We start from the raw sequence: 22,836 nt of genomic DNA on the forward strand, positions 1-22,836 counted from the left end.
CCACCTTGCATTCATACTGCCTGTGTCACAACATTCATATTTCATATCCCTGCTGTCCCAGCTAACACCAAAAATGTTCAGTCATTTGTTAGCGTATTCACACGTAGGGCTGTCACAATTATTACATAATCGTCTAATCGCGATTATGAACAATAATCGTCATAATCGTTTCCATGTTGAAAAAGAAAAATGTTCATTTTGTTAAGTAAAAAATAGTGGAAATAGCAGATCTACAAGCTCACAACGCGTCGCATCGCGACGCGTTGTGAGCTTGTAGATCGGCAATTTCCACTATCAATGTTATTTTTTAAGTATAAGGTTGTCGAATATGTCAGTAATTTCTTTGTATATTTAGGTTATGTGTCGTATCTACCATGTGCAACTTCAAAGCCTACAAGCCAAACAGAAATGTAATTGTCAACGTCAAAAACACAATTAAATCGTCATGTAAAATGTCATAATCGTGACAGCCCTAATCACACGCTAGGGCAGGGAGCGTCCCCTAACGCAGGGTTTCCCAAAGTGGGTGCCCTGGCACCAGTCCAGGGGTGCCTCAGAATACTTTGATGGCCTAACGTTTGGAATGCATCAATATCACCTCAGTTTAAACGTCAAGTATAAATGTTATTTTCAATTTGTTCTAATGGAAACAGGTATTTCTCCGTTACATAATCGTATCTCAGGTGGAAAGATGCATATTTACGTAGCGTAATACGATAGGCCTATAAGATTCGAGGAAAAAAAAAACAGTGAAATGCAGGGGTGCCGTTGATTAAAAGGTTATTTACAGGGGTGCCCAGAGTCAAAAGAGTTTGAAAACCCCTGTCCTAATGGCAATTAGACAGTAGCTATGCCCCTCCCAAAAAGCTTTTGTCCAATGCTGGCTTAGAATGACTTCCTGCTTGCCAAGGTTTGCCTTGGCAACAGCCTTGGCAAGCTGCCGGTTGCTAAGCTAGCATTGGACAAAAGCTTTTAGGGGAGGGGCATAGCTACTGGCTAATTGACACAGCTGTTACGGCTCGTTGCCACAAAACGATAATATTTCAAGATCACTTGATGGGAGGAACATGCAATGAATAAATGCAAATCAATTGTCCCACCTTTGAGCTGCCAGTCGGTGGTGGCTGCCGCGGCAGTTACCGGTCGGCGATGCAGGTCCTGCTGCCGGCGACGCAGCGCGACTGCCGGTTCGTGCGGTGGTGCCTGCCACGGCAGTTCCGCGGCTGCTGCCGCTGCCGGAGAATGCACTCGCTCCTTCTGATTTTATCACGATTTACTAATATAATAATCTATTCCTATTAAGGGTACAACGGTTTCCAAAATTCACGGTTCGGCCCGGTTCGATATTTTGGTGTCACGGTTCGATACTTTTTCGATACAAAAAATAAACCGAAATGTCCTTGATTTATAACTTTTTATAACTACATAGTTTTTTGTTCTGACTTTGAACAATACGGAACCTAATGGTTCTCTAAGTGGGCTCTGCGGACCCCAAGGGTCCTTGAGGGGATACCAAGAGAATGTGGATGTGGAGTGGTATTGTATTGTTCGGTACAGGGTCATTCGGTTCGGTACAGGGTCTTTCGGTTCGGTATTCGATATTCGGTTTGATATATTGCACCCCTAATTTCTATTGTTATGAAACTCATTGTGTGGGAGGACACACTAGCCTCCGGCACAAACAAAACACAAACACACACCGTGAGTATTTTCTGGTACATTAGACGTAAATACGCCCCTGGACGGTTTGCCTATTCAAACATCACTAATTAACATGATGCGGAGACATCTGCAAATGGCAAAATAAACCATGCTGTTCTTTAATCTTTACTGTTGTGACATTTATATAAAAAAATAACTGCTGTTTGTTACTGTTGTAACATTTGTTCTGTCATCCCTTTTTTTTTAGTTACTTGAAAACGTTGAACCTGTAGGTTAGTAATCTCGGGAGCGTGTCGCTGTTACTACATGTCATCTTTTCGACACCCGACTCTAAACCTCACCCTAACCTTAACCTCCATGGAGTGAGTCGCTAACCCTCTGGATGAAATAATGGGCGTTCGCAAAAGCGAGATTTCCCCCAGTAATCTCTGTATAAGAGGTATTTTTACAACCTGCTAACACAAGCCATGCACACAGCAACAGCTGCGTGGCGGTCACTTAACTTCAAAGTCACCTTGCTCACTGTACATTTTATAACAGGCAGCGGCTCAGGGGTAGAGTGGCCGTCATTAGAACACGGAGGGTTCCCAGTTCGATCTCTGGCTCCCCCACAGTTAGTGTCGAAGAGTCCTTGAGCAAGACTCTGAAGTGAACCCCTAGTCGCTTCCGGTGAGCAGGTTGGTGCCTTGCATGGTTTCCTCCGCCATCGGAATGTGTGTGTGAATGCATGGGTGAATTAATGCACAAAGTCTCTGTAAAGTACCTTGGATAAAGGCGCTATATACGATAAATGCACCACTTACCACTTATAACTCTGGATATGCGCACGCACGCACACACTCATAATGTTTCCCCCTGTGGGATTAAGAGGCTCTTACTGACACGGAGGTCCGTTACACCGGCACTTCCTATTTGATAGCATCTCCCATTCTCCCACTATCATGCCCCCACACATTTCACTTGCGTGGGGAGGGATTTATATCTGTCCCAGCCAGCAGGATATTGACAGTGATATGTAGCATATCACTTTTTTTAAACCCATGGAAAACGGGGGGAGATAAATCTCATTTGTGTCGGCCACATGCCCGCTCTTGTCGGCATCCATAGGAATTTAGGACACTCAGGTGACAAAACAAAACAAAAAGCCCTGAAGAGCTAAACGATTCGTAACGGGGGAAAAGATAATGAAAAGATAGTGAATGGGTGCCCTGTTTCTACAGCCCTGCTTATAGGACAGATGGTCTCATGGAGGTTATCATTCAACCCTATGCTCAATTGTGTCTGTCCACCCTCCCCCTCCCCCCCACACAAACACATCTTCACAGCTCATACAAGACTGCTTAGAAACATAAAAGAGGTCGTACCGTAGTTTTGTACTTTTTCTGGTTTTCATGTGTCTATGAGGTTGAGAGTACTTCATTAGACCCCCTGGTGTGGTTGTTATGAGCAATTATTTATTCCCTTTGTATTTTGGATTTCTTCCTGGAGGCTGACACCTTGTGGGTCAAAAGTGCCAATCCAAAAACAGTGATTAAATGACATCATATAATCATCCCCTCCCCTTTTACCATTCACCCAACACTGTGGGTGTGGCTAACTTCAGCTGGGTCACCACCCACCTGAACAACCAGGCATACTTAATGAACTGGTGGGTGTGGCCACATAAAAACCTAATCCTCCTCCTAGTATAATCATAATACCTGATAATCATGTTTTGGGGGGAAATAAATCATGGCACTGCATCTTTAAAACCCAACAATGGATGATGGGGCCACGTTGCGCTCTCTCTCTCTCTCTCTCTCTCTCTCTCTCTCTCTCTCTCTCTCTCTCTCTCTCCAGTTTTTAATGGCCATGTTGTGGAATCCACTTTTGAAAGGGCTTCAGATACTCTGTGTAAACACAAGATGCACAAAGACCCCTAACAGTGCTGGCTGGTGCTCCTAAAGCCTTGGGGCTTGTTGTTGTTTCATCATTTCCCCCATGCAGCCAATGTCTGCTGGTCTGCTCTCAAAATGATTTCCTGGCCTGAATGCTGATGTGCTCCGGGCAGACCCAAGGCCAGAGAGACAGACAACAGCTTCTTCACTGGAGAAGTATCAGACACATTGTTGTTGTTGTCATCTGGGGCCTCTGGAGCTGCGAGAGACTAACGCATCGTCACTGTCGAGCAGAAACCTCGTATCTCCAAGTTTCAAATTTGTTAACTTTTTGCAAAGTAAAGCACTGCTTCATCATACAAGGCAATCGAACAAAAGTAGTGAAAACAGCTGATCTACAAGTTGTGTGCTTGTAGATCAGCTGTGCGGCTGTTTTCACTAGTTTAAATCATTTTTTTAAATGATAAATACAAAACAAACGGCTTTGGACATACAAGGTTTCCACCCGACAACGACGACAGTATACACAAAAGTACAGGGGTCCCAAACTTTTCCATGCCAACAACAAACAGCCATATTTGGCTATAAACCAACAACAGATACTTTTATCACCTCCATCATTTTCCGTCTTTTCAAAAAGCATCATTAAAGTTGCAAAAGAGGTTTCATGATACAAACACTATCTGTGAAACCCAAATGATTAATGTTATCTTGGTACCGCCGGGGTGCTGTCACCACTGCTTTACACGCACGCGCGCACAGATAACTATGCACGCAGGCACACATGCGCCGTGCCACAAAGACTTTACGTTTGATAAAATAAAATAAAAGCATTAACAATGTGCATCTGTCCCACGCTGCAGTTAGGAGCTAACGACTCAGATGCTGCAATTCATTAGCTGGTTAATGAGGGTGATCGTTACACACAAACGGACACCTGGGTGTGAATTATTCACGTGTTTTCACAGAGTGGGCAAGTGCGTTTTAGTTCAGCAGGTGGGGGGGAGATGGTCATGGTTGACCATGTACGCACACTGGATGTTAGAATGAAAAGCAAAATTGAGCAATCACACACATGCACGCACAAGGCTGATGTCTGCCAGACTGAGGCTACAGACAGAGGCCTGGCACACAGGGGCGTCACAAGGGGGGGGAGTGGGATGGAGTTACTAGGGCGCAAAGTGGAGGGACCTTAATTATGTTATACTTTAGCTATTGAAAAATAGCAGATATACAAGCTCGCAGCGCGGCACCGAGTGCCGCGCTGCAAGCTTGTAGATCTGCTATTTTTGAAAAGTCGTGAAAATGTGTGCAAATCTTTGACTATTATGTATTTTTTAAGCGAACATTTGTAACTCAAGAGAGAGTACATACATACATATCATGTTGGGGGTCCTTCACATGAAAAAGTGTGAACACCATTGACATAGGTTTTTAAAAAAAACACATTTTCATGATTTTTCGAAAATAGCAGATCTACCAACTCGGTGCCGCGCTGTGAGCTTGTACATCTGCTATTTTTCAATAGTTAAAGCGCAAAATAACGCGTAATAATGCGTTCCCAGTCTAAATGGGTTAAACCCCCTCCCCTTATGAAGAACATTCATGTGGGGCCCGGAGTGAACCCTTGTACCCAGGGCCCAGAATGTGGTGCGACTCCCCTGCTGGCACATCTCTATCTCTGTGGTCCTCAAGGTTGCCTGAGACAGCGCGCCTCCGTCATGGTCAATGTGAAACAAGTGCTCCCGCCCAGAACTCATGTACCATTCCAAATCAAGTGTCAGCACCACACAGCCCTGTCAGCTGCATGTGTGTGTGCGTGCGTGCGTGCGTGCGTGCGTGCGTGCGTGTGTGACTCACTTGTAATGCAGAGTGTATAATAACACATGCAGAAACAGTTAAAACACAACATCTATCGAGGCGATTAGCTGTCAAAAATCCTCGTTATTCCTGGAGGGGAAGCTTGTAGCCCTTTTCTGTCAATTCATCATGTTTCGTAAACATTGGTGTAGTACAGTAACTTAATACATGTTCAGTAACAAACATATGTCTCTATGAAAAAGATTGTTTGTGTGTTTGTTTGTTTAACTAATTAAATGCACAGTGTGGAATGCAGCACAGGGCAAACAACGGGTCAGCAAGTCTGTGCCAAAAACAACAGGCACAAATGATGCAACTGTGTCCCAAAAGCAGCAAATACATTTTCATATTGTCATGACATTTCCAGAATGACCCAGTGACCAATGACTCTTTCTCATAACCAGTAAGACTCCCTAATCGGGAGATAAGCGACCGTAGGTCACATGTATACACAAAGAGCAATGTGTAGACATACTGTGTACCGATGTGCGTGATTTTAGGGCAAAATCTGTAGGAGCAGTGTCCAAAAATGTGTTTTGCAAGAATCGGCCTCATGGTGGCGCTAGAAGAGGGCCATGTGAGAAATGAGGGGTGGGGTCTCCGCGTTGCCTTGGCGGACGAATAGGTACCGGCCCCGGCTCTCCCGGACGCTCCTAGCCCGAGTTATGGCATTTTATGTGAGCTGCAGTGGAGGGGGTCCTCCACTGGGGGCGCCACCACTTTTGCATCCGTTCTGGAGCACCAGGAGTCGGTGGTCCCCGGGAATTCCCCGTGAGCAGCCCCGTTGGGGTGGTCATTTGGTCATTTTTGCACATTTGGTCATTTTTTACATCTGGGGGTCCCCCAGGGACCTGGGGGTCCCTGGGGCTCCGGGGGTCCTTGGAGGTTGTAGTTTGGCAGGCAAGGAGTGTGTGTGTAAAATCTGGCATGGATCGGGTCAACGGGTGCGGAGATATAAGCAGGGAAAAAGTGTGACGTGTGACGTGTGAGCACATATGGTCATTTTTTACATCTGGGGGTCCCCCAGGGACCTGGGGGTCCCTGGGGCTCCGGGGGTCCTTTGAGGTTGTAGTTTGGCAGTCAAGGAGTGTGTGTGCAAAATTTGGCATGGATGGGGGCAACGGTTGTGGAGATATGAGCAGGGCAAAAGTGTGACGGGCTCACTCACAGACAGACAGCCCGTGGAGGTTTTGGTAGTAAATGCGACCTACGGTCGCAATGATGATGAGTCACTCACTCAACCATGACTCAGCGTCCTCGCAATGATCAGTCATTCAACCATGACTCAGCATCCTAATTAATCAGACTTTGCTGCTAAAACAACAAGTTCAGTTGAGGTCACACCGACAACAGACACACCTGCACTCACTGCCATTATTCACCCATACAGCTACAGCTACACACACACACACACACACACACACACACACACACACACACACACACACACACACACACACACGCACCTGCGTGCACACGCACGCACACACACACACACACACACCTGACAGCTCCTTCTGCAGCAGACACCGACAGCTGCTCTGACAGCTGATAGGAGGGCAGCTCGTTAGTCAGAACAGGAAGTAGTGACTACCCAGCATGCCTCTGCACCCTGCGGCGAGCAGAGAGAGTGTGTCACGCCTCCAGGGACGCGAGGGGTTTTAGTAGTGTGTGCGTGCATGTGTGCGTGCGTGCGTGCGTGTGTGCGTGCGTGCGTGTGTGTGTGTGTGTGTTTGTGTGTGTGTGTGCATGCGTGTGTATATGTGTGTCACATTCAACCAGGGCTGTATAGTGTACTGGCAAGTTTAAAGTTTAACTTTTTAAATCGAACATTTTGACCCGATTCTATAATTGTCTTCAACCTTTTTATTTCAAGGACCCCCAAAATTACACGTGGGAGCCTGGGGGCAGCCGCCGCGAAGGCATCAGAAAGAATCTTACATGTCATCTTTTCGACACCCAACTCTAACCCTTACCCTAACCCTAAACTCCGTGGGGTGAGTCGCTAAAACCCTCCGGTCGAAATGATGGTAGTTCGAAAGAGCGAGATTTCCCCCGAATCAGCAACGCATCGCCATTCCTCCGTGCTCGATTCTGCATCGATGCAGCCGACAACGATGTTCTCTCTTTCCTCCGTCCATCTTTCCTCTTCTTTCTTCTCTGTCCGTTCCCTCCTCTGTAGTCTCGTGTGGCCAGACTGTTGACTCCCGCGATTTGCAAATGCTCCCGTCATACAGTCTGGGGCGACGGAGGTCTTATGATGAGTACCCGGGTTATAGCGGAAGTGAAGCCTCCTCCCCACTTCTGTTTCGTTTTAACATAGCGCACATTTATCCTAAATAAATAAGAATCATCTAAGCATATTTAGCTTGCTGCTTAGCAGAAATTACAGGAGCTGTAGTTCCAGACTCTATATAGCATTCGTAGATTGTGGAATAGTAGTCAGGCTACGCGAGACTTACCTCCTCTGCAAACCCCACACACCTCTGTGGTAAACACAGTGTCAGCTGTAAGAGTGAGCACGTCCTGATGGATAGAGACAGAGGCGTCCTCGTGTTTTCTTCCACTTCTCGGAAGCCTAAACACTCCACACCTCGCACCTCGGCGCTGGCAACGCGACTGCACAATGAATAAATGTAAATAAATGTGAGAAGACAAGGCGGGAATCAATAGGAATGGATATGAGGCGTAATGTGAGGCGACAGCGGATGCGCCTCACATGTAAATTCACCCTCCTCCTCCTCCTCGGGCCTGGGATGTGTTGCAGTGTTTTGGATGTGTTTAGAGAGAACAGTTTACTCAGGCATGTGCTAGGGCTGAGCCACCCATAATAATTACCATTCTGTTAAGAGTGGTTACCTGACATCACAGTGACGTCAGAGCATGATGTCAGAGCGACAAACCCATAGAACCACAGTGTCAGGCGTGACAGAGTTACATACATACGGACAAGCTGTGACCGTGCTGCACATGCTACTAAACGTACTATCATGATTTGATATCCTCCTGTGCAGTAAATGTGTTAAAACCCGCAACTTGACGTAAGCCAAATTGTTTTTTCACGATGTCCACCTAATCCATGTGATCATGCAATTCCCCTGTTCTCTACTCCAGTGGTTCTCAAACTTTTCAGGCTGTGAGACCGCGACCCCCAAAATAATCATATTTTAACCGGGGACCCCTCCACCCTGACGAGCACTAAGAGTTGAGACATTACATTTTGTATGATACGGTTCTATTGTGAAAATAGCTGATCATGTAGATCTGCTATTTTCACAATCTCTGCCTTTAATATTTTGACAATTTGGCCAATGTTTAATTCGTCATTTTAGAGGTACTAAAAAGTCCTTAAATTGTCACTTTAGAAATGTGCAGATACCCTCTATACACTTAAACTTCATGTTGGTTTGTTTACTGTTGAGTGAGAAAACAATAATGCACATTAAGTAAATCATCTGGGGACCCCCCAAAATAATTTGGAGACCCCCCCCTGGGGGTCCCGACCCACAGGTTGAGAACCACTGCTCTACTCTACAGTATTCACTCCTGTGTGATTATAAAAGTGACTTTCCCTTGTATTCACGCCTTTCTCTTTGTCCTGTAATGACGAATATAATGTTCCTCACCTCTCTGTCGTTGCTCTCTGTGTGTCCACAGGTGTTACGTGGATGACAAAGTGTCCAAGGTGGCCTGGCTCAACCGATCCAACATCATCTTCACTGGTCAGGACAAGTGGTCCCTGGACCCCCGAGTAGACCTGGTGACCAAAGGACAGCTGGAGTACAGCCTACGCATACAGAAGGTACCAGGGGACGTGCAGAGAATGTTAGAGAGGCAGGGGCTGACATTTTAAAAGGGCCTTTTGGTGAAAATATACCCTATATAGTGAAATAAAATGGGTATCATGTTAAATATTAACCATGATAAAGCGGACAAACGCTAAAGGCTTGAAAGGCTTCTGAGAAGATTATACATCATTTAAACCAAAATGACAATTATGGTGTATTGTATTGAAGTGATATTCCTCTCCTCTCCTCTCCTCTCCTCTCCTCTCCTCTCCTCTCCTCCTCTGTGTATTTCTACAGGTTAATGTCTATGATGAGGGCTCCTACACATGCACCATACAGACCAAACAGCAGCCCAAGACCTCACAGGTCTACCTCACTGTACAAGGTAATGTCAACCAATCAATGAATCAAACCGAGAACGTTTTTTTTTTTTTAAATTGTCTATGAGATCATGTTTCCTTAATCTTATAGCATGTAAGCCCCCTTCACATGACACTGTAGTGTTCTATATACGTGACCAGCAATAGCTCAAATGGAAGAATAAAGCCCCTGATACACATAGCAATCTTTTCATCAATATCAACCAGTAACGACCAGAGGCGTCAATTGGGTATGGCTAGGTATGGCAGTTGCCATACCTTGCCTAAAATAAATTCATGCCTGTTGATAAGGTGCAACATGACTGGTGTCTTGCACGTGTGAAGGCACAACAAGATTAATCCAATGACACAATGGCTATACCCAATTGACGCCTCTGGTCGTTGCTGGTTGATATTGATGAAAAAATTGCTACGTGTATCAGGGGCTTAAAACAACTTTTCCAGTAGTAACAGAACAGAACACGGTGTGTACATGGGTTTGGAGGCGTAAACATCCCCTGGTGAAAGCCCAGCTAATTAAACCTGGTCGTCCCATCTGAATAGACACGGCACCACGCTTCACTTTATTTACCAGGCTGTGGGATTAATTTAACGTGGTGTTTTAGTTTTAGTGTTGCTGGAACCGGGGGATGTGTTTGTTCTGTGACCCAGCACCATGAAACCTTCTCTACACAGACAGGATACAACACCCTGGAGAGCAACTCAGCACACAGAGAGCACTGCCTCTGTCTACACAGAGGCAGGATGTACTGTATGTAGTTATTAACACACGGGTGACTAACCGGTCCTTTAGGCCGATTTTGAGATTTCAAAGTGCAATAACTCTCCCCTTGAATGTCTCAGAAATTTCCCCTTCCATGACTTTTCCTAAATACTCAAGATATATGTTCTCGTTTTTTTTCCACTTCTGAAACGTTTCCTAATTATGAAATAAAATACAATTATACCACTCTGACGGCACTTATCGGCAGAAAAGACCGCTCTCCCCCATTTCTCCCAGCAGCAAGAGACTTCACACCTACAGCCCCCCTGGAGTGCGCCTTTGTTCCTTCTAATAGAACATTTACATGTCCCTGTCAGCAAAGATAACATGACTAAATACACTATCTCTAATGTTGTATTTTATAATTGAAAATAATAATGATAATATCAATGTATCAATTGTATTGTTATCGCACATTATCGCACCACGTAACAGTTCTTCATTTCGTTGCGATAGAGAATGCAGATATGCGGTGGTGTAAAGTAACGTTACGTAGGCCTACAGTTTTGGGGTATTTGTAGTACTTGAGAGTATAATATATACAGTATACCATATATAATGAGCCAAATGAAACCAAATGGAACCGTCCGGGTCCATTTGGTTTCATTCTACAGACACACGTTTGGCGAGGCTGTTTTTCCCCCCAGCTGTAGCCTATCATTATCGCCTAATTCTTCTCTGTCCTGCGATGGTGTTTGCGTCCGTCAATCATATCTGATCATTTGAGTTATAATTTGAGGGTTATAAATGTTTGAGTTATAAATGTCCATAACGTTGTACACTCTATCTCTTCTCTTTCTCTCTTCTCTCTCTCTCTCTCTCTCTCTCTTTCAAAGGTGAACTGTAAAAACTATTGTGTAGCGACATTATTATTATGTACATTTCCATTTGTTAACTTCAAATAAATGTTTCAATCCATTGATCAGTGGCTGCATTCTTTACTGATAGCTGTGTAATTTGAATAGCCAATGTGTTAGTATTGTTTTGAAATAGGCCAATTTGTTAGTTTCGAAACAATTCACACAGTACTGTGTGAATTAAAGTGGTTTATGTATAGGCCTATTTTATATTATAATTTGTAAATACGTTTTGAAATAAATGTCTAGTGGAGTAGAAGTTAAAATATTGGAAATTGGATTTACTAACGTAAAGTACAAATAGCCAAGTTCTCCAAGTTAGAATGTATTTTTTTGTACTTTACTTTACTTTACTTGAGTATTTCCAATTTCCAATACTTTTTCTTCTACTCCACTACATCTCGGAACCAAATACTCCACTACATTTATTTGAAAACTCCAGTTACTAGTTACTTTGCAGATATAGCCTACATTCTAATCTTATAAAACATGACAGAATATTTTATTAGACATACATGTATAGCCCTACCACATGTAAAAAAAAAAACATTCGTGAAAGCAACCTCTCTCGCTCACGCACACAGACAGATTTTGCATCGAAACAGGAAACAATTTAAGTATCTCATATAACATGGAATGACAGGGATAGAACACAGTACTATGCAGTAGTAATAGTAGGCCTAATAATAATAACTAATAACTATGGGTAATAATAATAGTAATAAGAATAATAAAGTCGGGACATATGAAAGCTTTGGCCTAATTATTTTATTTTGTCATGTGTCTAATCTAATCTCCACATTAGATTACTAATCAATAGCGCGGTGCGTGCTGTGTTGGCCTTGAATCTCCCAAACCGTAAATAAAACAAAGCCATAAAAGATATGTTTCTGGATAAACAAACGTGTCTATAACCACTCAAACTGCATGGCGCACTGTGCGCAAAGACGCTGATCATTGATTTATTCCTGCATGCAAAACTGAACTGTTTTAAAATGACTTTCAAAACTCAACAATCTGTTATAATACAAAGGCCTCGGCGGATGCTGGGCTGCGCTGCGAAGCGATACGAAATTAAACCAGTGACATTAAAAGTAAGATCATGATACAGTAGGCCTAGGTCATTTTCTCAAGCCTGTTCCCAAACCATGAAGTTAACATTGAAAGCGAGAGTGTTTGAGAGGTCAATTGAAATGCTAATTCAAATTCGGAAGACAATAGAACCCCCGCTGGCAGCAGGGGGAGGAAGTGTTGCGCTCCTGGGCAAAAAGGGAGAGAAAATAACGGTCAAAATGAACGATAAATGCAGGCGTAGTGGTAGTTTTTTATTTTCAGTCACCCAAGTGTTAAACCATTTCATTTTTACAGTATAGCAAAACCACAGTATAAAAAAATATGTTTTTCAGATAAAGCTGATCTACGAGCTCACATTGCAACGCATTGTGAGCTTGTAGATCGGCGTCCCCTGATTGGATGGAATTGGTATCCTGACCTGAAAATGATTTAACTATTGAAAAATAGCAGATATACAAGCTCACAGCTGTAAGCTTGTAGATCTGCTATTTTTGAAAAATCGTGAACATTAGAATTTTGACCTGATTCTATAAGTGTCTTTTGAATCCTTCTAAGATTTTTTTGAAAAACCTATGTTTCTATGTCAGCAATCTGGCCAGCCATCGTCAAAGAAAAGGTCCTTTTCACTTAAATGGAGCTCAGTTAGTCTGTTCTTGAGAGACTACTATGTCAGTGGTTCTCATACTTTTTCATGTGAAGGACCCCCAACATGATATTTCTTTGGCCACGGACCCCCATCTCAAAATATTTAGTTCCAGGGACCCCCCAGAAGCAAAATTTGAGTTACAAACGTTCGCTTTGAAAATACATATATTCAAAGATTTCACGACTTAAAAAAAAAAAATAGCAGATCTACAAGCTCACAGCGCGGCACTCGGTGCCGCGCTGTGAGCTTGTAGTTCTGCTATTTTTCACTGGTTAAAGCATTCAATAATTCGAGGCCTAAATGGGTTAAAAATACCTTTAAGCTGCTAGCCCTGCCCATGGGTTCCCAGAACTCAAGAGCATGACCTAAAAAGGTTCCCAGAACCTTGTCTGAAACTGGGCTGTACGCTATGGAAACAAAACCAGAACCAAAAAAAATTAGTTCAGGTTCTGGAACCGTAACTAAAGCGCGGATGATCGCGTTTGTAATTTTTTCATTTCCGGGTGGATGACAAAGACGATTGCCTGCTGCTCCCGACTGCTTGTTTACTGAAAAAACGTGGGAGAGGCTGCTGATTGAATTAATTAAATAAATACCTGGCAGTCGATGTGTTAAATGTGTCTGGGACATAAGTCTTTGTGTTGTAGACACTATTCATAAAGCTCTCATGTCACCTGTTTTATCATTCCCTCCACATTCATTCTGGCACTGCGTGTGTCTGGGAAAGTAGAGTAGTGTGTTTGTTTGTAATACTGAAACTCGAGCAAAACCAAAGATTGAAATAGCAACCTAACAAACAAGAGGAACATTGTTAAAACACCTTAATGTGAACGGACATTTACCCTGGCCTGGGAGCTTGAATTAACTCTTTAAAACATTGTCTAGCCTAGCCTGACACTCAGCCTGAATGTTCATTTGGTTTCACTCCATTATTAGTCTGAAAGCCCTTCCTACTGCAGCCGTTCTTGGGATAGGTGTCGCCTAGCCGGGGATCGCTTCCAATTCGGGTTTTTGATCCGGTCAGGAGCGGATGGCGTCCTACGTCATTTTGTTGTCAGAACGGACTACACTTTGGCTGGAAATACCAAACTGGAATCAGTTTTAACCCAAAACAATTCCCTGCGCTCAAAGACATAATTTTAGTACCTACCCAATAAAACCCTTGATGCGGCGTAGTTTTGCTTATTTTATGAAGAGTTTGTTTGGTATATCCATCTTTTAGTCCAACTCGCAGCGACTGGCAAGACTACACTCCTCTAGCATTTAAATGGGGATTGGGGAAACAAACGGGGAACCGTTTGAGACTGGATGGCCTCTTCTGCCATCCAGTCTAGGATGCTATCCGGTCTAGACCGGATCAAACAACCTGTTTAGTAAACGAGCACCAGGCTTTCCCCAGAGAAAGGTGTCGTCAGAGAGGCAGTCTTCGGCGATTCACCCCCTAATCAATCACAATAGTAGCAAAGCAGATGACGTCATTCTTAAGTGATCCTTATTCGTGTTGTTACAGTATGTGGCTGGCTAACCTGTTGCTACTTGATCACCAAAGAAACCCGCAGAATAGGAGCGCTACAAACTAGTAATCAAACACGGTAAAATATTACCGCTATACTGTTGTTTCATAGTGAGATCGATACGATCGCAAGTTACCGCAGCGGGCGACGCCGTGTTTGTTTATGTCTGGCGCTGTTGTTTGACATCGATTTGAAACAATGCTGATTTGCTGTACTGATTTTCAACAGAGCTAGCCTCTCCATTGAGAGCGTGACAAGACCCTAATATGTTTTAATGCAATCAACACGGGGAAGGAAGGCAAGTTATAAGAATAAAGAAATACTAAGTTGAGAAAGAAAGCAGGCTGGTGTAATCGTAAACCACGGTGGTATTATGTATACATTTTCATACATGGGGTCCATGCTAGTTAAGTGACACATTTCTACGCTGCTACAATAGTGTTGATTTTGACAGAGAATTTTGCTTTTGTTTTAGTCATTGTCTTTGGAATGTTGTTGACAATATATTTAGTCTTAGTTTTAGTCATCATTCTCTCTAGGTCGTCCTCAGACGAGCCTTCCGTCGTCGCTTCCAGTCGCTTCATCCTGCCAGCTAGTTGGTGCTTTGCACTCCCGCGTCTTTCTTGAGTACATCCACGTATGTTAGTGTGGGACGTCCTCGTGACCGGTGCCCATGTGCTGGTTCCCACAGCACCATTTTGCTGGCTGGCAGCTCCTGGTGTCTTTGGCAGTGTCCTGCAAGTCTCATTCTCCTGGCTGTTATTTTATTGCTCACCCTTAATATTCCCTCATACAGGATCTTGTTGGTAACATATGTACTCTTGCTGATGTTGAGCACTACACGTAACATTCTGGTGTAGCACCCGTCTAGAGACTTCTGCAGAGTTGGCTTCAGGGTCCAGCATTCACTGCCATATAGGAGAACAGATTCTACCGTTGCATAGAAGAAGCTGAGTTTGATTTGTCGGGGGACCATTGCTCAGTTATTATTATTATTTTTTTTCTCAGGCTTTTGTATTTACGTTTCGTATTTAGTAAACGTAACAGAGTGGGCGCTACTCTCCCTCGGATTACATAGCAATTGGCACTTGGAGAAAAAAATGGGTACAAAAAGTGTGTGATAAAAATGTTAGGGGGAAAAAAGAAGACGGTTTTGACATTCCTCATTATTTGGTTCATAAAGCAGCACATATAATGTGGTTGTTGAAACTAATGCCCCACAAACTGACCCTGAAAGGATGAACTGTAAAGCCATCCATCTGGGTTTTATTACCGGGATGATGCTCAAAGCCAGGAGCGGGTCAGATGTAATCTAGGATATCCAGTATGAATTAAACACCGTCTGGCAGACTGTGAGAGCTGTGAGAAATAAACACCTGCTGCTGTTTGAACTTTCTGCTAAAACAGATGGTTTCATCCTCAATACATCTGGCCTCTATGTAACACCTTGCTGTGTGTCGGTGTGCTTGTGCACTCATGCATGCAGCAGTAGAGAATAACTAGAACGATGCAATTCTGGGAAATTGCAAGTTCCGTTGCCGTGGCGCGATCGAGTCACACTTTTTTTAAATGAATTCCGTCTTACCATTTGAACATTTCCCCATTCAAGCCAACGGGGAAGATTAGTTCACCAATAAATTAATGGCCATAATATGGAGATATCTTACTTTGATTTATTTTACACAGCTAGCTTATCCCAAGGGCTTCCCGAGGAGGAGTGCGGACGGGGGAGCAATGCTTGTTGTTTGTGAGAGGGGCAGAGGCGATATAAATACCAATTGGGCTGTGTCACTTTAATCTAGTTCCCTGTGGCCTCCCCCCTCCCCCCCCCTCCATCTGTCTTATCTGGAAGCACATCTTCATTTTGGTCATTTAACTCCAGTCATAACTCTGGATATCCTGCGGCTTCATTTAAATTCTGTTTGGCAAGACGGTGCCTCTGGTGTCACTTGGTGTTAGAGAGATGGCTTACTCTGTGCTGTGAGTGTGCGTGCGCGCGCGCGCGCGTGTGTGTGTGTGTGTGTGTGTGTGTGTGTGTGTGTGTGTGTGTGTGTGTGTGTGTGTGTGTGAGAGAGAGAGAGAGAGGGAGGGAGAAAGGGAGAAAGGGAGAGAGGTTACAGTAAGGTGGAAGGAGCATTTTCTTTTTTAGACTGACTGATCCAAGCTTGCTCCCATGTCTGCAGAATTATGATGAACCCCTAATTTAAGGCAGTGAAAATGAAAGCGAAGGTTTCCCTATTCTCTTTGTCTGTGTTGTGTTTTTATGTTCACATTTTCATCATATTCCACACCCGTTGACCATTGTTTTTATTTTAATATTGCTCGCCTATATCTGCATATACAGTAATATCTTATACTTCATAGCCCAGTCTATGATCACTGTCATCCTCACTGATTGATTACAACTGAATGGCTGAGTTGCTTTAAAACAGAACGAGTCAACATTACTACCCTCCCTGTCTCTTTGTCCTTGTATTATTCTGTGTTGTTTGTTTGTTATTCCAGTGTGGGAGTGAGTGATGGTGAGGCAGCATCATTAAACACTGCATTTAGATGAAAAACCTGTTCTATTGCTTGGGAACACACACACACACACACACACACACACACACACACACACACACACACACACACACACACACACACACACACACACACACACACACACACACACACACACACACACACACACACACACACACACACACACACACACACACACACACACACACACACACACACACACACCTTTTAGTTTGCTTTCACCTTTTCTCTCTAGAGTTAGAGATTGAAGACTCGTATTCTAACTCTGGGACATCAAAAACATTTCCAGACTCCGGCCATCACTCACAGACTCTGTTGTGAGATTTTGAAGGGTGTTCACATGCAGGACAATTCAGCAGCAACTGCTACTCTCAAACTCACAACAACACATTCATGAATTTCTCCATTCTTTTTGAAAGATGTTTGGGGGTCCTTGGAAATGTTAGGGGTCCCCATGTGGTTAAATCACACCGTCAATACAATAAAGCTCCTGTTACACCCCAGCCTAGGGGGACTGGGGGGGCAACATGACGATGTGGACCCCCCTCTTGGAACCTCCCAAATGAACCACCAGCAAGACAGGGTTGCAGCCATATAATGGGTTTTCTTTATTTTCTAAAGGATGAGGGAATAGTTATCAAAACAAAAGCAAACTCTACACAAAATAACCCTAACTAAACTACCCCCACTTAACAGAACTCAAAATACAGTGAATGAACTAACTCCTACTCAAAAACACATATCAAAAGGGAACTCAACATAAGGGATTCCCCCCACCCTTATCAAACCCGGCTGTTAGATCAGTAGAGTAGACACATGAGTACAGCTGAGAGAACAGGAGATGTTTGTTGCTGTAGCCACCAGCCTCTTATACTCTGCTTGGTAGGCTGCAACCAATCATCTCCTGGGCGTCACCTAGTCCCAATCATCCTCTCACTCATTGACTCACTCACACTCATTCATACACACACACAGCCCCCAGGAGCACCTCACACAGGGACCAAGAGGGTTATGCCTACCTACAGTATACACAAACATGCCTGAAGACCCCCAGGGTCGTAACACTCCATACAACAGGGCGGCAGTGGCTCGGGGGTAGAGTTGCATTCTTAGAACACAGATGGTCTCCGAAGGGTTCCCAGTTCGATCCTGGGCTCCCCCAGAGTTAGTGTCGAAGAGTCCTTGAGCAAGCCTTGCATGGTTTCCTCCGCCATCGGTGTATGAATGTGAGTGTGAATGGGTGAATGTAATGCACAATCTATGTAAAGCGCCTTTGATAAAGGTGCTATATAAATGTACCATTTACCTACAGCAACCCCAGCTGACAGGTCCATCCTGTGGTCGTGGATATATGGTGCAAAAGGTGACATTGTCTATGCATTGTACTGTATGAAGTATGCACTCCTAAATTATTATATATTTTTCCCTCCTCGTCTCTCCAGTTCCAGCCGTCATCTACGAAGTGTCAGAAGACGTCACCGTGAACGAGGGCAGTAACGTGACACTCAGCTGTCTGGCCAGCGGCAGACCGGACCCTGCCATCACCTGGAGACTACTCAACCCCTCAGGTAAGGCAGGGAACGGAACGCAGCTGTTTACCCTCAAATAAGGCGCCCTGTCTGGCCAGGGAGAGGCAGCATACAGACCATGATTACTGCATGTCTTTTTTTCGTGAGGGTATACATACCCTAGGGGACACAGGGAGAACATGCAAACTCCACACAGACAGACCCTTTCGCCAACCCTTTCGTATGGGCACTGATGGCATGGAGGATCATGTGCAGTTTTTGATTGAAGGTCACTGTATCTCTTTGTGTCTTCGTCAATTACTGTTCATCTTTATCGCCTACAAACACACACATCTCCTCTCTTTGGTCTTTCAAGCGAGCTAGTGGGGCAGACCAGCCTCCTCAAGGCTTTATTTTGAACAGAGAGAGCTTGAAGTTGTTGTTGGGGGACGGGAGGACAGGGAGGTTTTATAGTATTGTGTGCGTAGGAGGCGAGACATGCCTATGGATACAATAATAGCGAGTAGCGTATGGCTCTGGTGTATCTCTGTGAAATTGTTGTCAGTGCAGTTGCGACTGCTCAAAAGCTAAAAGGGCCACAGACACTTTGAAACGAGAGGGAGAGACACACAAGCAAGATAGACCCGTGCCCGTTGTGTGAGGAAAATAACGTTCCCGCTCAGCGTTTGCGGCGGCGGCAGGGGGGGGGGGGGGGGGGGGGGTGTTAGCGTGTACTGCACTACGCCAGAGGAACCAACATCCAGAGCTAAGACATACAGGGCTCTATTTTGAATGTCTTAAGTACCAGCTCTTATGCCTTAACTTTATGGCCTGTCCATACTGTCTCCGACCACCGGACCTTTCGTCGGAAAGGTGCGGTTCAACTACGAAATGGCGTCACTCGCATCTTCTGAAAAGTATTACACCGAATTGGAGTTCGGAAAGCTGCACGTCGGAAAGTCGGAACTCTCCGACGAAAGGTTTGGTGGTTGGAGACAGTATTGACAAGCCTTTAAGTTAAGGCATAATACCTGGTACTTAAGACAATCAAAATACAGCCCACTGTCCTCAGAGATAGAGGGGGGGTCTCATTATGCGTTGTGCGGCCGTAGACTGAGTTGTTTTTCTGTGTAGTTTTTCCTCTCTCTCTCCTCCAGAGTGTATGGTTTTAATCCAGGGAGGTAGACGTCAGGGTAGGACCACTGAGAGACATAATGATGCCTGCCAGCCTGCTGTCTCTCTCTGCCTCACATTACTGCACTCACCCTGTGGCCATGGTGGCGCTTCACTCTGACACATTTCTGTTGTTTACTTGAATTTGCTTGTGTGTGGGTGCACGTGCGCTTGCTTGCTTGCGTGCGTGTGTGCTTGTGTGCGTGCAAGTGTATTACCATTCCTGTGAAGGCACACTTTCCCCAGAAGTACAGTATACTGTAATAGAATTTGAGAAATAGACATTTGGGCAGTTGGGCTGCCCAAATGTCTCTCTCAACTCTCTCTACAGAAATATTCAGGAATAGGGTTAAGATTGGGCACAGAGTTTTATTTTTAGGGATTCAGGTTGGAGTTATAATGCCTGATTTACATTTATTTTTGCCATATCTACAAGCTCACAACGCGTCAGAGTGTGTGACGCAATGTGAGCTTGTAGAACTGATATTGTTGTGATATTTTCTGTCTATGTTGGGCTGTTCCCAATGCCATTCTAAAATGTAGATCTTCTCAAGTGTATAGCGATGCAACTATGTATGTACTGTATGCATGCATGGATTGGGGGTGGACTATTCAATCAAATATCTGTGTGCGGTGCAGGGATGAAGCACTGTGACTCTGTGCTTCACTTCACAGAGGGGTGTGTGGGTAGAGAGAGACTTGGAAACAGCGAGAGAGAGAGGAGGGTTGACAGTGTTTTAGTACATTTCCTGAGCAGGAGGCGGGATGTGCCGCTCCGCTGTGCGTGCTATCGTTTCCTCAGCTCAATGAGCGGCAAATAAACATCTGTCTGCTTCTGACTGGGATGGTGTCGTTTCACAGCTGTCAGCAGTGTGGCTACAGCTACTCGGGCGTGAACAAACCAACAAACACAGAGGAAACGCTCCTTTTGTCCTTCTGACTGGTCGCCAACAATGGAGGGTTTACTCCACTGCTATGATGCTGCCAGCCCCGGACTGGGGGGAAAAAACGGCCCTGGCATTTGAGGTCCTCAACGGCCCTATGTCAAAACCACGCCCACTGAATGAAGACACTTTACATTATTTTTGGACATACAAAAAAAACAACAGTATAATAGTGTTCTAAATATATATATAGAACGAAACAATGTAATTCTGGCCTCGAAAACTAAACAAAATATTTATATGTGATAGACTATATATATATATATGTGATAGCCTATATCAAATTCTGGTTGGTAAATAGCTCTGCATGGTTGCATTGTCAAGCTTCTGCATGACTGTATCCTAATTAGATCAATCTAAAATAGTAGGCCCCTAGATGTTTTTTCGTTTATAATATTCCATGCTAATTATTATTGAACCATTGTACATGTTAATATTTCACCAACATACACATAGGACACTCTTTTCCATCATTTTTACAGCGATCTAGTCTCAGTCAATGTTGCCAAACTCTGTGAGTGAAACAAGCGACCAGGTCTATGAAAACAAACAAACAGTTTCACCACTTGAGCTCTATTACATTAGCTATTTTCTAGAAGAATGTTGAAAGCAAAGGCCAAATAAGCAACTACACTTCAGAAACAAGCCCAAACAAAAGCAACCCGCGACTAGAGACTTTAAAGGAAAACAAGACCAAAGTCGCTTATAATGAGGAAACCTGGCAACACTGCAGTTTAAGGCAGCATACTCACGTGCATCTCGTCTGAATGCAATCTTCCGTCACCCGACTTTTAATTGCCAAGTTTGCAACTAAATGCCACTGACTGCCTATCTGCCAGGAGTTGGAAAGCGTTTCTTGTAGGCTGTTTTTGGTGAGAAGACACCTCAACACTTAGGCCGGCTTTACACTGCAGTCCAATCCAGCCCAAATCCGATTTGTCCTCAAATCTGATCTTTTGGCCCGACTCTTCACACTGCATTTGCAAGTGACACAGATCTGATCTGTGCGTTCAGACAGCGTTAGCCCAAAGCTGCCCTGCGGCGACATGTATGCTTTGGTTACCGTGGTAACGACGTAGGCGTCATGACGTTACGTCAGTACGTCGACGCTGGTTGATTACGTTCTGATTACGTTCAGGAAATGCGACATAATAGACCATAGTAAACACACGTTAATATTGTTTTTCTCTCTTCTTTTCTTTACTCTTGTGTTTCGCTCTTCTCTCTCGTTTTCACTGTTTAGCTCACGTGTTTTCTCTCTTCTCTTTTGTTTTTCTCATGTGCACAGTGCGCTGTAATCACATAGTAAATACTCGCGCTCTGTAATGATGTAATTTACAGCCGCGCTCGGTGACGCTTGGCCAGTTTGAAGTGGCTTGTATGTGACCTGCATATAAATCAATGGGGTGGATGTGGTCGCTGCTTTCACACTGTCAGATGTCCTCAGATCCGATATGGATCGGATTTGAAACTACCTCTGGATGTGGTTTTTCAAAATCGGATTTCATGTGACCTGAATGTGACATGTTTGGATTTAGACTATTTTAAAAAAATCGGATTCCACTTTTGAAGTGACCCAGATCTGATTCAGGCTAGATTTCAGTGGCAGTGTAAAGCCGGCCTTAATATACAACATCCTCACACACACCACAGACAAATGTTCAAAACCAGACGGAAATAACTGACTACTGCCTAACTCACATCAAGTTCAAATTCACACGCAAAGACCATGCAGCCAAAACACTATCATTGTAACACAATGCACACACCAACACAGTGCTGGCCTGGCACTGTGCGTAAAGACGCACAGTGGAGAGCTGCACAATACTTGTTTATATCCTACCTTATTGAATGAGCATCCGTCGCAGTGCACGGTGCACAAAACGTGATAAGCGGCCATCGTATGGAATGATACAATCCGAAACGGGTGGCAGTGCGCTATTCTCCGCGAGACCGCGACCAGGTCGAGATGCAGTCCTTATTCAAACACACAAGAGTCTCTTTTTCCATTGCCATAAAGCTCCGTGTTCATCATCATCATCATCACCTATTCCTTCTTGGGCCGTGGCTGTTCCAACGCCACGTTGTTTCGGCGGCCGAGCTTCTAGTAATAATGCACTGTCCTCCACCTCCAGTGTCTGTCCAGCGCCGGGCTCTGATAGCTCCACTTCCCCGAAAATAGGTGACTTGCCTGTGGGTAGACCATCCGATGTAGACAGCACTACTGGCCGGTAGCGACGCCTCCT

General features: G+C 44.4%; 1 protein-coding gene across 1 annotated transcript in view; it reads left to right on the forward strand.

Annotated features, from left to right (window-relative positions):
• Window positions 1-22,836, forward strand: part of LOC308290252 (limbic system-associated membrane protein-like) — a gene marked incomplete at both ends in the record, with an annotated part of 140,925 nt that overhangs the window by 76,985 nt on the left and 41,104 nt on the right. The window contains 3 exons of the mRNA XM_080732038.1: window positions 9,057-9,201; window positions 9,485-9,572; window positions 18,408-18,533. Of these exons, the coding sequence (XP_080588164.1) occupies window positions 9,057-9,201; window positions 9,485-9,572; window positions 18,408-18,533 (359 nt within the window). The remainder of the gene's footprint in view (window positions 1-9,056; window positions 9,202-9,484; window positions 9,573-18,407; window positions 18,534-22,836) is intronic.

The sequence above is a fragment of the Nannobrachium achirus genome (assembly GCF_963921795.1).
Source record: "Nannobrachium achirus genome assembly, chromosome: 8".
NCBI classification, from domain to species: Eukaryota; Metazoa; Chordata; class Actinopteri; order Myctophiformes; family Myctophidae; genus Nannobrachium; species Nannobrachium achirus.